We start from the raw sequence: 16,541 nt of genomic DNA, 5'->3' as shown, positions 1-16,541 counted from the left end.
CTCTAGTGTGCTGCCACCGGAGCAGGGGAACAAACATTGGTCCATCTTAAAGGAGACAAAGATATGTCACTTCTGCGAGATTACAGACAATGGCAGTCTTAAGGAGAAGTCAGCTCAGTGATGTGTTGAGTGAAATTTGCTTTGAGTGTTTTGCAGAGCTGAAGCAGCTGGAGGATGGAGAGTTGCTTTTCTTCCTGGTTTAGTTCCTTGAACTGAGGCACTATGTTTCTAGCAAGTTGTAGCACTTGTGTTAAGGATCAGTAGAAGCTAGTGGTTGGGGAAAGAGGAAAGTCAGGCCACAGCAGCCTCAGTAGACATCTGATTTTGAACTTAAGATAGCCTGGTGCAAACTGCTGGCTAAAGAGGTATCTGTGCCTTTATCTTGTGTTAGCACTGGTGCTCAGGTGTCTTAAATGGCTGGAGTAAAGAACTGACCTGGCCAAATGCATCATCTTGCTGAAAGGAAGGCGAAAAAGAAGAAAGATCCCTTTTACCTTTCTTTATTGGTCATGTGTAGGTTGCTGTCAGCTGCAGCCTTTCTCCTGTTTCTGATTGTGTGCAGGTACAAACACCTGTGGAGAACTGATGATTTTTTTCTTTTCTTAGTTTGATCTTTGGTGTATTCTGGTATTAGTGTGTCACACTGTCTTTCTACCTCTGGTATGTATGTGTACATACAGAAATACAAGATTAATCCTACAGATCCCAAATTGAGGGATCAGAGAGCAAGGTAATGTGATGCTGTGATAAGTGTCATTTTCTGCTGTAGCTTGAGCCATTGCTTCTCCTTATGTCACTAAGTTCAGTGAAATAGTCACCAAGCTATTCATTCACCCCTCCTGACAGCTCCTTGTGAAGATGCGAGCACTTTGTATGCAAAGTCTTTACTAAATGACCCAGAAAAGGGAGAATAGTTTTTCTGCATCAATTTTTAAGTAACTGATAATCACTCCCACAGGAGAACTGGCTCTCATAGGTACAGAAATGGTTAAAAAAAAACCAAACCAAAGCAAACAGGCTTTTTCTTAAATGAGCATTTGAAGTCACAGACAAGGAGCATATGAACAGGATAAAAACATGTCTTAAAAAAAAAACAGGTAATTTTGTTACATTTCATTATCCATAGTGAGAGAAGAATGTAAATAAAGTTCCAAATGTGAAAAAATTAAAAGGAAGAATATCCCTTCAGCTTGGATGAAAAATGTAATATAAGTTGAGCGTTTAATTCCTTTATGTGATTTTGAATATATTATTCCAGCTGTTGGAAATTGCATCTTTTCAATTGCATACCGATGTTAGTCTGTGTCTGAGAACTTCTCTTAGTGATTTTACCCTGACAGTAATTGAAAGCTGATTAATTTAATTGCAAGCAAGCTTTTATTTTACCATTTCTTCCTTAGTACCTTGTGTGTACATGCCTGGTGTTTGGGGTCAGAGAGGAAATAGTGGTGTCTATTATCTAATTCAGTGCAGAAATGCTAGTAAAATATACAGGTTTTAACCTTATTAAGAGTAATCTAGTTGTCAAAAGTGTAGTTTGAAGAGAGAAATAATTACAAAACCTTTTATTTAAAATGGTGTTTAGGGCAATGGAAAGTCAGCTATTTCTGGTTTAACAGACAAGTGCCTTACAGCAAGAGCTGTAAAGTTCTGCTGTTTGCTCAAAGGTGAGGATGTTTTTCTTTGAAATTCTGAAGCAAATCAAAATTGTTTGTATTTAATTGAGCTTGATTAGCAAGCACTAAACCAAAACTGATGCAATTGTAATTTGGAAGGCCTTATTTTTACTGCTGCTTGTGTGTGTGGTGTATATGCCAGCACACAGTGAAGGATGGCTGCAGTGTCTGTGTATGAGCTGTGAGCTCGAACATGGCTCTGCAGCTTGCCTGCAAACAGAGCAACAGCAGGGTTGCTGCAGCTTGGCTTTACAGAGTTGAGTGGTACTAGTTTTGAAAGGACTGAGCCCCTGGAAAATGGAGGGTTTCACAGAGGAGCAGGGTAGGGGAACACTTTGTCTTGTGTTTTTAAATGAAACGTTGCATCTGTTTTGTGTATCTTAGTGGTCAGTAGTTCCCTGGGGTAAAACATCACGCTGCTGCTTTGTACTGGGTCCCTTTCAGTCAGTCACATCATTGTTTGCTAGTGGTATTTAGCCACCTTTTTGTATATGAGGGCTGATGTTAATCAAATGTGTGTGTTGCAGTGTTTGGGAATATAATAATGTAATTTTTTGCATATTCTTGTTTTACTTTTCAGCAAGTTTTGTAATTTAAATGTCAGTGAACTACTGAAAGAGCTGTGCCACAGGAGGTCATGCAAAGATTTTAAATAAAATTTGGCCATACTACATTGTTTCGAGCTTTGCCACTTATAATCAATAAAAATGCTAATAAAATAGAGGTGTTTATCATCATTGCCTTCTGTTGTGATCATGTCAGTATCAGTAGGGGAGAGTTTAGTAATCAGAAATCATAGGAAAGTGCTAAATGTTGATAATTTATTGATTGCCTAAGTAACCGGTAGATTGTTAGTAGATATTACAGTGATACTGGTGTGGAACCATTTTACCTGTATGGAACTACATAGGTATCTTTCACAGTAAATATTCAGGATCTTTAAATAACCTTTAAAAAAAGGAGATGCTGGAGTACAGCAAAGGGTACAAAACCCCACCAGAACACTAGCATAACATCTACAGCTTACCAGTATCTAGAGCAGTGTTTTGATGTGTTGGAAAAAACAATCTGCTGACCTACTGAACTCTTAGTATTTATAAACATTGAACTGGGTGAGAATAAACCAGTGTTGCAAACTGTTGTTGTTTTCATGATATGTTTGTGGAGGTTTGCTTAATATGTGCTGAAGTTCTTTTCTATCAGAAGAGGTTGGCAGTCTGCTCCAATTAACGAATTTTCCATACTGGAAATGAGAAGTCAATTACTACAGTTATTTTTGAATAGTTAATTTACATAACCTTAATTGTATTCATTCCATTTGAAAGGCTGAAGCTGATATTTATAATGCTTTGATTAGCAGTGTGTTTATCATGTTACACTTGCTACCAATAAGGTACTTCTGCAGTCCTGAGGAGTTCTCTCCCACATAAACATTCTAGAAAGCAAATGGCTGTTTATTTCATTGGTGAGGAGAGGCATTGCATCTTTGCTACCTCCATATGCAGTACTGAGGTATCTCCTTTCCAAAAACCGGGAATTTAACTCTAGATCATATTAATTTATTACTGGTGTGTTCCGTACCGTAGAGAAATACATTTTGCTTTTTTTAAAAGATCCCAAACTAAATTAAAAATTGAATTAAAAAATCCAGACTGTCACGGTGGTGCCTGGGTATAGACGGGGGACCTGCGAGCTTTCCACTGAGCTTGCTCAAAGACTGACAGCAGTAAGAAACGTCCCTGCTTTCAGCCAGGCTTGAGGCCTTTGTGATTTAGCTCAGATGAAATCGTCTTCCAGCCATTTGCTGGGCTGTATCGCGAGTGTTTGCTTGCTGTTGCCTTGCACTGTGGTGCCTGGCCTGCCCCAGCTCCCAGCATGGAAGTGGAGTGCTGCCGTGGATACAGCAGGGAAAGAAGGTGGTGGCAGGCGTGTCTTTGTTCTGGCTCTGCTGTGGGAGTCAGGAGGAGCTGATGTGTCTCCTCCATCTGCTGAACCTTCTTGGTAGGTAAATGAAAGCGGCAGCCACCTTGAGATGCAGAACTGATATAATCATTAAGCCATTTACAATCCTTCCGTATAAGTAAGTGGGTGAAGACCTGGGGTTTTTATCCCCTGTGTTTTCTGTATGTCATTTTGCCTAAACCCAACCCATTTTCTGACCAGTTGTCAAGGCAGTTGTTTGTATTGTAACCTGTTAGCTCTCAGGAAGTGTCACACAACATTAGGGTAGGTGCTTAAGGGATCCTTGGTGGAGCAACACCACAAAAAAAGGTGTTGTTATAGTCAAAACTTTATTTTAACCTGGACCCACTGCAGGTGGGGTCCTCTTACAAAACCCTCAAACCCCTATGCAGATGGGGTCGTTCACTGATGTCCTAGGGCCGGTTCCTTGGACATCTCATCTGTAACCCGAGCTGAGGGCACTCACACCGGAGCCCCGCAGCAGGCCGGGCGGTGGCACGGACAGGGCTCGCCTGCCCTCAGGTGTCCCTGTGCTTCCTGATGTGTCCGGGACCCCGTTAAGAGGAGCAGCGGTAAGGCGGCGGGCTGGCCGCGGGCCATGGCCGCCTGCCCCAGGAGATGGCGCACGGCGGTGGGAGCGGGAGCCCCGGTCCGGGGAAAACGGTGGAATTCCTGTGGTAAAAGCTGCAGTGGTAATGCAGTTTGGCTTTCTGGGCTGGCTGGTAGGTAAGCTGCTGTATATTAAAGCTGTCAGTCTGTCCGTGACCTTATTTGTCTGTTAAAATAACTTCAGTAGGAATGGTAATACAAAATTCCCTTTGAATTTCAGGGGAATAAAGGAAACGGACAGCATTTAGAAACCTAAGTATGTGATAATACCATAATGTGTGTGAGCCTGTGAGAGTGGCAGTGCAGGGCCAGACTGCTGCTCTGGCATCTGCTAGTGACCACTGGAAAATACTTGAAGAAAGTATATAGAAATAGGGTAATTACAACATCAGTCTCCTCCTTGTTTATCATGCTGGGTTTTACTACTATGTATTTGGGGAGCTTTTGAGTCTGAAGTAATGTTTGCATGTTTCTACTTAACAGTTCCTGCTGATCTCCTCCATCAGTAGAGCCACTTCTACTCTTGACCTTTGCAACACCCTGGGTCAGTAAACGTAGAGTATTACAATGTGTATAGTATTTAATATGCTAGGATGTGAAACCGTGGGGAAGCTCAGCTTGGTCCAGGTGAGGAATTCCCTTGTTTATTGCCATCAAATCAGAACTGAGGTCCATTTACTGTATGATGGGGGGGTGGAGCTAGATGATCTTCAGGTCCTTTCAAACCCTAACTATTCTATGATTCTATGTTGCAAATGCTCAAGTGAACTTGGTATCCTGCTACTACCTAAAATGTTTCCAGTGCTGTGGTCCTACACAATCTCAAATTTTCTCTTCAGAAGCAGCCTCTTAGGAATTAAGTTTCCACAGCAAAAGTGAGTCTGAGAAAGCAGAACATTTGGTGGACAACAGTTGTGGAACTTCCCCACAATGAACTTCCATAATAACATGAACGTGATGAATGGTCATTTTACAGACAAAGGAAATACACCATAGGGTTTGCAGGTTTTTTCTTGGTACTGGAGAAAATTGCCATGATCTTTTGGTGCCACGCTCTAAGGCAGCCTTTCTTGGCTCTATGTAGTTGAGGGGCATAGTGATCACCTGGTGATGAATGAAGTGTGAACACCTGTAAGGTTTGCCTATAACACAGGAGTAAGGTACAGAGTTGTCTTTGTTACCGGAATGAATCTTCCCTATATGCTTTAAACAAATACAAATTTTATATTGTAAGAGCTGGCTCAATGGCTGTGGAAAGGAAATGCACTCCATGTGGAAACAGAGAGCAAGTTTTCTGCATAATTATTTAAGGGGTTTTGTGTGTTGCTGAAATGTGCATTGGTGAATGTGAGCTGACACATTTCTAGGAACCAAATTATAAATGAGTGGAAGACCTGAAAATGTCAGTTTCTTCCTTAGAAGCACTTCAGGATTTTTCTTTTACTTCTTTTTTTGTTTGCTTGTTTTCTCTCTCATGCATTTTCTCTCCCCATAGGCAAATGAGCTCCATTAAATGTTTGTGTTCTATTTATCATGGGATATAATTTTTGACACTTACTGGAAGTGTTGGAGGAGATTCAATGTGCTAACATTTTTAGAAAGAGAATGTGAATGCTTACCTTTAAATAACAAGTGGTAAATCAGTGCTTTAAACTTGTTTCTTTGTGTATCCTGACAGTGTATAGCCAGTTGTGTGTGTTGTGGTCTTTTTCAGGATTAGCTAGGAAAAACTTTAGTCCTAAGGAATTAAAAAAAAGTGAAATAAACACCTGAAGATATCTTGTACAACGCTTATTGGGCAAAGTATGGTACGAGAACTACGCAATGTCAGCTAGTGGGGCAGGAAAAGCGCTTGTACTGCTGCCCTTACCTCCTCTGCTCTTGGAGAGGGCTCTGGGGTGTCAAGCATCCTGTTGGTTAAGAGCAGAGTCTTCTAATTTGTTTAGATTCATTGCTAATTAATGTAGTATTGGGTTTGTGTTCCCAGAACTGCAACATAGTTAACTGTTTTCTTGAAACTGTAACACAGTTTACACTCAGCTACATGCATCTGAGAACTTGATGAAGCTGTGCACACCTTGTCTGATTACTTTGTATTTGTAGGGGTTTTTCTGGTGGTTTCTTTTTTTGGATCCTGTCAGCATCAGTTGTTGCTTAATCTTGACCTTCCTATGTGCCTGGAACAATGTATGTGGTATAAGATTGCAGGAGAAGATTATAGGTACATGGTAGGTAGAGATGTGTGTGTATGTGAACTTGCTGGATCAAGCAACTTTCATCCGTACAGCGGCATAGGTTGTGCAACTAAGGAAACTTCACGCTCTTTTCACTGTGCCAGGTGTATCTTGTCTTTATAATGTGATTATTATGTAGTTATAAATAAAACATGTATCTGCTTGCTCATGGTTGTGTTACCTTGGTCTGGTGTGTCAGGCAGTAGCACTAAATTTTTTTATTGCAACAGCACCTTCTACCCCCAAGGATTAAATGCTGTTCTGTGTTTATAAGCATGTTCAGCCCTAAATATTTTGGAGCAATGTAAAATGCTCACTAATGGTAGTGTGCTAACTCTGAAACAAAATTGTCAGCACAGGGCAGTGCTGAAGCACATATTGAAGTCATATTGAACTCGATGTATTTAAACACAAATATATGTACTTTTATGAATCTATGTTTATTACTAGCTGTTCTGAAAAAAAGACTGATATTTTTGTACTCCCAATGAAGAATAAGTTTTACTTTAAAAAAAATAATTAAAAAAGAACAATAAAAAAAATGAAGTTTGGGAATACTTTAAGTATACAAACTGTTTTCTTTTGTTTTGATAGCTGATTGCTGTTTATGATGAACAAGAAACTCACCGGAAGACTGATGGCACCAATGGCAATTTGACAGATAGAAATAGCCCTGACTCTTTCGAGACAGAGGTAGCGGCTCAGCTGGCTGCCTTTCAGCCAATTGGTGGTGAGATTGAAGTGACTCCTTCTGCCCTAAAACTGGGTATGTACATCTTGTATGTTTGTTTAGGTTTGGGAGGATTTGGTTTCATTTGTTTGGGTTTTGATTTTTAGTTTTTACTAATATATATTATTGCTTTATTTCTTTTCTGGGTATGTCTGTAGTCGATTTTATGTATTTGAAGATCTTGTTTTAATTGTTTGCAATTTGCAGTTCAGTGAAGACAAATGTAATGATAAAAGTTGGGCCTTTGAACAAGTGATGCTGAAGACTGCAATGGAGCATGGCAAATTTGCACCTGAGCCTTGTTACCCTGCTGTGTGTTGTGCCCATCAGTACAGCTGCGGTCTCTGTTTTTCTCCTTTCTTTGAGGGGATAGGTTGCTGACAGTTCTTCATTGTATTCTTACATGAAACCTATGCAAATTACAAAGTTGTTGAAAAAAAATCCACAGTTTTGGTATTTTTTTGGGTTTGGGTTTTCTTGGTTTCGGTTTGGTGGTTTTGGTGGTTTATTTTTTTTTAGGAACCTGGTTCAATGAGTAAACCTGCTGTGTGCAAATACTTTTATTGATTCTCTGAGCTAGTGCCCTGTTTTGGGGTGGGAGGTAGAAGGAAGGAGATTCTGATTTCAAACAGTTCAGCTCTTTGCCTTTGAAGAAGTTGCACAGCAGGGTCTGTCTGCCTGTTTGACTTTCAGGTGAGCAAACTGATTAGGAGAGGCTTCTGCTTAATTCCCTGTTATATCAGAGGGTACTACGTGAAGTGCTGCAACTCTGTTCCCCTGTGTTGTTTCGCTGTACCTGGAAGGCCAAGAGCTCAGAGACTGGTTTCCAATTAGAAAGAGAGAGTCTCGTACGTTGAGCACCAGGCAGTTTGAAGTATCATTGCGGGTTTAGAGCAGGCTCAGCTGTCACCTAGATAGTAGATATAGGAGCTTTCAAAAACAGATTGAAGGTGAATCCTCTACTGTCTGTCTGTAAAGCTGAAGTACACTGGCAGTATTTAGCAAATGAATAATGCTCAGGAGAGGCTTCTCTGAATTCCACAAAGCTCATTGCCCAGTTCACTCTGTATTCCTCAGTACTGTTGGCAGTCTTCTAATGGCATGCAGTGAAATTTCTGAGTGTAAGCAGGTGGAGTAAGGATAGAAATAGTACCTCTAGTTGTACTACTCTTGTGTGGCAGCCTGATTACAACTTCAGAAATTGAATATTTACTTGTATGCTTATTTTAATTACATTTTTAAAGGAAAAGTCTGATAAACAAAACCAGTGAGCTAAAATAAAACTTCTAATACAGCTCACTGGATGAAGTCTGTGCTGATTTTTGTGCTCAATGTAGGCAAATACTGGAATTCAAGCTGCATGAAAACTTTCGTGTTCAAATTTCTGTGTTAATGGATCACTTCTGTTTTCTAGAACACAGAAAAATCTTTTTCTATATTTAATGTCACAGAGGAATTTCTCATGCCTAAAAATCTTGGGGAAAGACTATTCTTGCTGTAACTTGTTTGTATTTGATCTGTAGTTTTGGTAAGCATGGTAAAATTTGGTAAAATTTGTGGCTAAAGGCACAGTGCTTGAATGGTTTGTCTCTTCATTTATTGCATATTTTTAAATAATACCATGTCAACACAGTTTAGCATGTTTCAGAAAGTAGAGATTGTTCTCCATAACATTCTGAGCTATAGTAAAAAGTCCAATCATTTTGAGTAGTTTGTCTAGCATACTATTGTATGCAAGTTGGGTGTTGGAGAGAAGAGTATTTCAGCTTCATACAATTTTATGTAAAACACTTAATGCTGGAGCTCTTGAGCTCTCTGGTAAGCTACCAGGTAGTTCAGCTTTCATAGCATTTATAGCATCTTTCTACTATAGAGTGTAAAGGACATGAAATATGACATGAGAAGAGCAGCCGATTAGGGTTCCATTTAGTTTTCAATGGAAATTAATACATATTTGAAGTTAAAATGGATGCTTGCTTCTTAAAACAAGAGAACCCAAATGTTTGTCTGTCTCAGTGGTTCTCTTTCAGATTGTTTTATGATGTAAATGAAAGATTTTCTACCTATCAGTCCTATAAACTCTGAAATATAGTGTAGAGAATTGTTTCCTCTTTTGTAGCACAGATTACAGTTCTTTAGACTTAATTTTTGTCTGTATTTTTCATGTACAAGTCCTTGGACCTTCAGTTATGTCCTTATTTCCACTACAGGCAAAATGAAGAAATAGAAGGATATTTTGGTTGCATCAATATCATTGATGCATGAACCACAGTAGTTTGGCTCCTTGTCCAGTTATTGAACTGACCCACATTTTTTAGCAGAAATAAACAAATAATTTTTAAAATCTGTTTTTCATTTGAGAGCAAGGATGTGATTAAATATAGATGTAGTGATAAGTGTTGCCTTCCATGGTAGAGCCCTGCTTCAAGAACAGTCATATGTGCTAACCTTTTGGAGTATTTTTGCAGAATGGCTTTAGGGGTGGACTGCAGGGAATCCATTATTCTACCGTTGTCAGATTGTGGAACAATTTTGCCTATTAATTTCTGTTGGATGTTCTGTATTCTGTGAAGCCAGATCCATGGTTTTAGGTAGAAACAATGTCCATTTGGTGATCTGCTGAAAGAATACTAAAGAGCTCAGTGCTTAATAAGCATGTAAAACTGAACACTACTGCTCCAGTTCCCTTTCTATTTTTTATCCATAATTCAAGTCTAGCGCAAAAGAATATCAAGTCTGGCAGGGGTTTGTTAACTTTTGTTAACTGTACAGAGTTTCTTATTTCAAAATATAAAAGAACTTTTAATATAGAAAATCCTGGTGTGCATCTTCCAGTTGACAATGAAATAAATATAGATCTGTTGTAAAAAAAAAAATAAATCCCTATTTGACAGAAAATGTGGTTGGGTAGGGAACATATTTCATGCTACAATACAAATGTTAATAAAGCAGCTGTTAATATCTGTTACAAGATTTAAAGAAACACAACTATTTAATGGGTTCAGTTATCTGTTTGAAACAGTGAAGAAATGACCTACTGATTTTGGTATTTCTGTGGGTAAGTAGAGAACATTGGTATGTTGTTGCTGAACTGGCAGCTGAGAGAGCTTGTCTGGTGAGACTGCTCCTTGTGAGCAGAACTTGCCAGAGTACACTGATGATGTGGACATTATAGCAATTATCAAAGAATGATACAGGCAACTGAATGCCTAAATAGGTGATTTATGTTTGAAAAATTGGATGGAGGTAAACTTCAACATCTCTAACCTCAAATACTGTCATAAATTCTTTATTGCCTTTTTTTTCCCTTGCTCCTTAGGTATAAAGCTGTGGATAGACAAAACCTCACAATGAATACTGAACTTGCAGTATGTTGAATACATTTTAGCTGTGTGACTTTAGCCATGGTGAATTGCATAGAATCATAGAATAGTTAGGGTTGGAAAGGACCTGAAGATCATCAAGTTCCAACCTCCTGCTATGGGCAGGGACACCTCACACTAAACCATGTCACCCAAGGCTTTGTTCAACCTGGCCTGAACACCACCAGGGATGGAGCATTCACAACTTCCCTGGGCAACCCATTCCAGTGTCTCACCACCCTTACAGTAAAGAATGTCTTTCTTATATGCAATCTAAACCTCCCCTGTTTAAGTTTTAACCCATTACCCCTTGTCCTGTCACTACAGTCCCTAATGAAGAGTCCCTGTCCAGCATCCCTATAGCCCCCCTTCAGACACTAGAAGGCTGTTATGAGGTATCCATGCAGCCTTCTTTTCTCCAGGCTGAACAGCCCCAACTTTCTCAGCCTGTCTTCCTACAGGAGGTGCTCCGGTTGCCTGATCATCTTCCTGGCCCTCCTCTGGACTTGTGCCAACAGTTCCATGTCCTTTTTATGTTGAGGACACCAGAACTGCACGCAATGCTCCAAGTGAGGTCTCTCAAGAGCAGAGCAGAGGGGCAGGATCACCTCCTTCGACCTGCTGGTCACTCTCTTTCTGGGCTGCGAGCGCACACTGAAGCTGGCTCATGTTCATTTTCTCATTGTCCAGCACCCCCAAGTCCTTCTCTACAGGGCTGCTCTCAATCTCTTCTCTGCCCAATTGTAAGGCAACAAATGCCTCAGTAAAATAATTCATTTCAAAATTCTGTGTTAGAGATGGTCTTCTGGCTGTTTGACTCCTCAGCCCTTCTGCTGCCTGGCATGAAGGCTCTTGTATAGTAAGCATCACTTTTGTACTTGTGTACCCTTAGAAGACTAAATACAGTTATTTCACTGGAGCAGGACTATGACTGACAATTAGTTGTTTTCCCAACTTTTCCACAAGATTGTGATGCTCTCTGGGAGTAGATGTCATCTCTAGTAGTGTTTCATTTCTGTATTGTTCTTTCATCTCCTTTGGTCTGAGCTTGCATAATCAGACACAATTATTTTGAATGGATAATTGAAAGTTAGGATGCAGTAATGTTTTTTTAAAAATGGTGTATCAAAGTCATTTCAGAAACACACTTCCTTTATTCTGCACAGATGGTGGGTTTTGCTTTCTACAAATGCTGCTTAGATAAATACTTTTTGCCCAGTCACTGTTGCTGATCATTGATCTTTGTAACAACAAAATGTATTATGTCGGATTTTTGGCAAATTGTGTACAAGTCTATTCATTGATATAACGACTGGTAAACTAACAAGTGTTTGGGATGATGAAACATTTGGAGATCCTTGTATGTAGGTGGTAATTACTGGGTTACCTAGCATTGGTTTTTGTTGGCATTGGGTTTGGTTGTGTGTTTTGTTCAGGTTTTTGCACATCTCTTTGGCCAGAGATCTTGGCTGTGAAATCTTTGCAGAGGAGGGGCTTACCTTTGCAGACCTTGCTGACTGATTGCTTTTATTCTCTGTTCCAAACTGCTGTTTTGTTGCTGATGTATGATTAAAAAGTCATTCTCTCATCTTAAAGATAGCTTTGCTGGCGTAGTGGATGACATTCTTGTGCAGTGTGTTAAGATCTTTAGAGAGCCCTTGATGGATAGGGTTATGTATATTAGGGATACTAACAGAATGTGCAAATAGCTCTGTCTGAGGTTCTCTAGTAGTTTGAGGTTTTTGAATGCATACATGTTTATTGTTAGAATTATTAAACATGAACCAGCAATGTAGAGTGTTGAAACACAACTTTATGGTAGCAACTAATGGGCTACGTGTAAATTGATGTGACCTTCGCTGTGAATCTGTGATTCCTAAAGTATTTTCATAATTTTTTTTATATATTTGCCAGCTTTGAATTAGAGGTTTTTAATAACTCTTTCCCAAAGAAATGGTTACCCTCCAGAAATCTGTGCATGAAAGTGGTGTGTCCATGATATTTCAAGCAGTGACCTGTCTATATAGAAATGCTTTGTGTGATCATTAGTTCCAACTGCAAACTTCAACATAGTCACTTCAGAAATGTTTGGCTGTGTTTTCTGTTAAAGCACTAGTGTGTCATTATACCATTTCAAGCCTGTAGAGTGCCGGTAGAGGCACTTTGAGTAGGAGAGTTTTCAAATTCCTTGAAGGCTTTTCAATTAAAGTAGCTGAACTGTCTAGAGTTTTTCATGTTTGTAGTTCTGTTGGCCCTCATAAGAAGCCATCTTGTAGTTTTCTCTGCACCCATGAGCACACTACTGGCCCTTCTGGTTTTCTTTTGCACTTAATAGTTTAGTGTTCTTTTCTAGTGTTTTTCCCTGCATGGCAGTTAGTAGAACAGGAAAAGGGGGAGTAAGAGGTTTAGCCTTTTGGTTTTTTTTCCATGGTGGCAGTTTGTTTTTACCTTTTCAGCCCTGCACTAACATACTCATGGAGGATCCATTTTATGGACACATTCCTCTGAGCTGAAAATGCTTTCATGACTGGCTTAGTGGTCTGTTTGCTTTATTTGATAGATGATGGCTGAGGGCACATAACCTTAGTTGTTCATTTTCTCTTGCTCCTTTCCTTGGTGTTAAGTAGTCATGATTTTTCTTGGAGGAAGACAGACAGTATTCGGTGATACTTGTCACTTCTAAATAAATAGGGGGGAAAAAGTGAGGTTTGTGTAGATATCTCCATGATGATTTTTGTTTTGTTTTCATTATTCTTTCCTCATTTTCCCTTTCTTTGGGAGTCAGGTTGAAGATTCCTGAAGCTGTTTTCTGAGTGCAAGCATCACAGGAAGCAGATACAATTACGTTGCTTTGGCTATTACAAGAAAACTTAGCTTCTTAATGAGTTTCTACCTTTACTAGTGTTTAGGTAAAATTGAGGCTAGATAAATAAATTGTTGCTTGTAACAGTTATTAGTAGCAGGTTATAAAATTGTCTTGTAAACTGCAGTTTAACTTCACTCTTTTGGAAGCTTTCAATGCTAAGTAGGGCAAGTGTCTTGCTTTTCTTACCAAAATTTCTTCTTTGGTTTTTCAGAATTTGCATGTCTTTGCTTTATTTATTTCTTTATTTTCTCCTTTCATATATATGTATATAACCCTCAGCCCTCTAGTCTGATTAAGGCTCTAGGCAAGTGGAAGACTTGGGTGCAGATGGTGGTTGGGATGGCTGATTATAGTTTCTCTCATAACATAAGCTTACAAACGGCAATGATGGTCAAAGCTCAAGTGATATTGAGGCTCTTGTGCCTTTGAACAGTCAGTTATTTCAGACGATTATTTTATGTAGTGCCTTTGCAGTGGACACTTGTTTCCTGAAAACGGTGATTACTATCTGGTAATGCTCCAACCCCTCCAATAGGTCTAGTACAGGATAATAACAGTACTAGCCTAGAAAGTTTTGATTTTCCATTTTGACACAGTTGTTGGTGTTGTGGCTGTGTCTTTTTTAACATTTGGGAAAGGTTATTTGCACTCTTATGGAATTTCCTTGCAAGTGTTTTGGTGGTTTCAGATAGAGAATATACTTAATCAGCTGAAAATATTTGTGTGGTTTGGGGCTTGATCTAGCTTAAATTGTGCTTCATGGGATTGTTCAAAACACTTGTTTACTTTGAACGGCCCTCTGTGTTTGGGTTACTAAGTCAGTTGACAGAGATGTTTCCATTGGCAGTGTCTTTAGTTTGAAGTCCAAGGGAATTGAAGGCAAGCTTTCTTCTGGGAGTTTTTGAAAGTTTCTCCCTTGATAGGCCTGACAGGTCTTAAACTGTTACCTCCAGGGTACAGATGTTGTCCATTTCTATGTGGCTTTAGAGCTTGGGAAGAATTCCCTCTCTTTCTCATGCTCTTTGAAGTGGAAGTATTACAAGTAGGCTTGTGGTCATCTTAAAGAGCATATATTTGGTTAGTTCTCTTTCTAGTTGGTGTTGAGATACACAGTGGTTTTTTAAATGCAAGGAAGCCACATGATTATGCTTTCTAAAACATTACGAAAACAGATACAAACTGAAACTATTAATTTGCTAAACAAAAGTGTTGCTAATGCTTATGTACAGTGTTTATACTGCATCAGAGTAAGTTGGAAGGACACCTTTTTCTTACACAAAAGCTGTCCTCTTCATCTTAATTTTGCAATGACAGTTTATTGGCTGAGTGTTACGATGTCTGTCAGTACACCGAGTGTACTACATGTGTATAACAAGTCTCTCTTGTGTGATTGTGGGAAAATTAACATTTTGAAATTGGTGAGTTTCAACAGAAATGCATTCTTAGAAGCACATGCTGCCTTCTGAGATTTGAGGCAACACTGCTTATTTCCTTAAGGAAATATGACTTTATTCTCTTCTTGTGCACTGGAAGGTTGCCCTTATAGTAGTGATATCAAGCACTGTTCTGTTCTGTTTGTCATAGGTGTTGTGGGAATGACACTGTTGATAGATTTTGTCCTCTGCAGCATTCAGTTTAATCTGCTTTTAAAGAAATGTGATGATCAGTTAAAGTCTACTTGTGTTCCTAAAACAAATGGTTTCTGTTCTTAGGCAAGCTAAAGGTTTGAAGATAACTTTTCAGTCAGAGTGCAGGCTTGGCATATTTTGACCCTATGACTTAAGGTTGGTATTATTTAGTTGTCCTTGATTCATGGAAATGAGCTTTGCACCAGCATAACTGAAGTTTATCTTTGTTTTGCAGCAAAAGAATACAGTAATGCTTTCTGTAAATATAGATATACACACACACATGCATATATAAAAATTTTCCATGTGTTTCTTTGTCTTTGGGTTGCTCATTTAGAAAAAAAGCCAGTCTTCCTTTCCCAGTACCCACAAATTTAGCAGTAGTGGAGTTAATAAATTTATGGGCATAGTCGGTTACCAAAAACCCCTGTTTCTTTTTTATAGCCCCTCTGCCTCTGATTTTGCCCAGAATTATTTCTCATCAATTATTCCCCTTGTCCCTATTCCTTTTGCACTTGGTTTAAAATGCCTTACTTTGCGGCAGCAGGTATCTCCATGAAAGTATGTTAAGTAGGAAGAAAAATACTTTTCCATTACTAGTTACACATTTTTGTGCGGTAGCTTTCTAGCTGAGATGTTAATTTCCAGCCTTTTACTGCCTCAGGGAAGGTTCTGGGGAAGGTGATGAATGGGACTTAGAATGATGGAATAAATTTTATTATAAAAGTGTGTGCTGCTTTTTGACATACTTTGCTTGATGTCAGTGTTTTTCCTTCAGATTTCTGTCTGTACTACTAATTTTCTGATGTTGCTGGGTTTTGTGAGTATTTGTATAGTGTTATGATGCATACTTAGTTTCAAAGGTAGTAGCTCTTAAAAAGAAACAGATCAACCTATTTAGTAGGCTAAATGTTTGCAGCTGAAGGTTTTGGAAGGCTATAGCATAATATACTGGAATGCTGTAGTGCAGCCTCTGTCAGTAAGTACACTTTAGTGCTAGGTGAGACAAAGGAGTGTGTAAGTGTGCTTATAAATCTCTATGTGCTGTTTAGCTCTGAGGCAGTATGGTAAAATGTGTATTTCAGTTTGAAAATGAGCCTGCTAAGCTTGACTGATGGATAGTTTGACATTTTCTCATTTAACTTGAAGAAACACCTCATCTAAAGGTCTTGAGGTAGTAGATTACCCTTCTTCTTAAGAATCCAACTGATAGTTTTACACATTTTTTGCCATGTTTGATAATGATTGTCTACTGTTCGCTTCCATATGAGCATGTTCCAGGATACTGATGAGCCCATCCTCATGAAAGTCATCATTAGTTACAAGTAGCAGGTAAATGATTCAGTCAGTTTGCCCATTGCCGTGTCGTTCTTTCTCATCACTATCTATTTAATACACGTTTTCAAGAGCCATAGTTGATAGTTATTTGTCTCTTTACTTTGAAGTGCCACTTCAGATTTTGATTGTTTCTTAC

General features: G+C 39.0%; 1 protein-coding gene across 5 annotated transcripts in view; it reads left to right on the top strand.

Annotated features, from left to right (window-relative positions):
* PARD3B (par-3 family cell polarity regulator beta) overlaps positions 1-16,541 on the top strand; it is a 415,652-nt gene that overhangs the window by 121,610 nt on the left and 277,501 nt on the right. For 3 of the 5 annotated variants that reach the window (XM_061378222.1, XM_061378232.1, XM_061378213.1), the window contains exon 3: positions 7,076-7,247. In XM_061378222.1, coding sequence (XP_061234206.1) covers positions 7,076-7,247 — 172 coding nt within the window. Of the gene's footprint in view, positions 1-4,113; positions 4,361-7,075; positions 7,248-16,541 lie in introns of those variants that run through there. The other 2 variants (XM_061378249.1, XM_061378242.1) reach the window with 2 other exon arrangements.

This window comes from Neopsephotus bourkii, unplaced genomic scaffold (genome assembly GCF_033783945.1).
Source record: "Neopsephotus bourkii isolate Nb327-2 ecotype Australia unplaced genomic scaffold, CSIRO-AGI_Nbou_v1 NB_196, whole genome shotgun sequence".
NCBI lineage: Eukaryota > Metazoa > Chordata > Aves > Psittaciformes > Psittacidae > Neopsephotus > Neopsephotus bourkii.
This window is presented reverse-complemented; position numbering and strand designations above follow the sequence as displayed.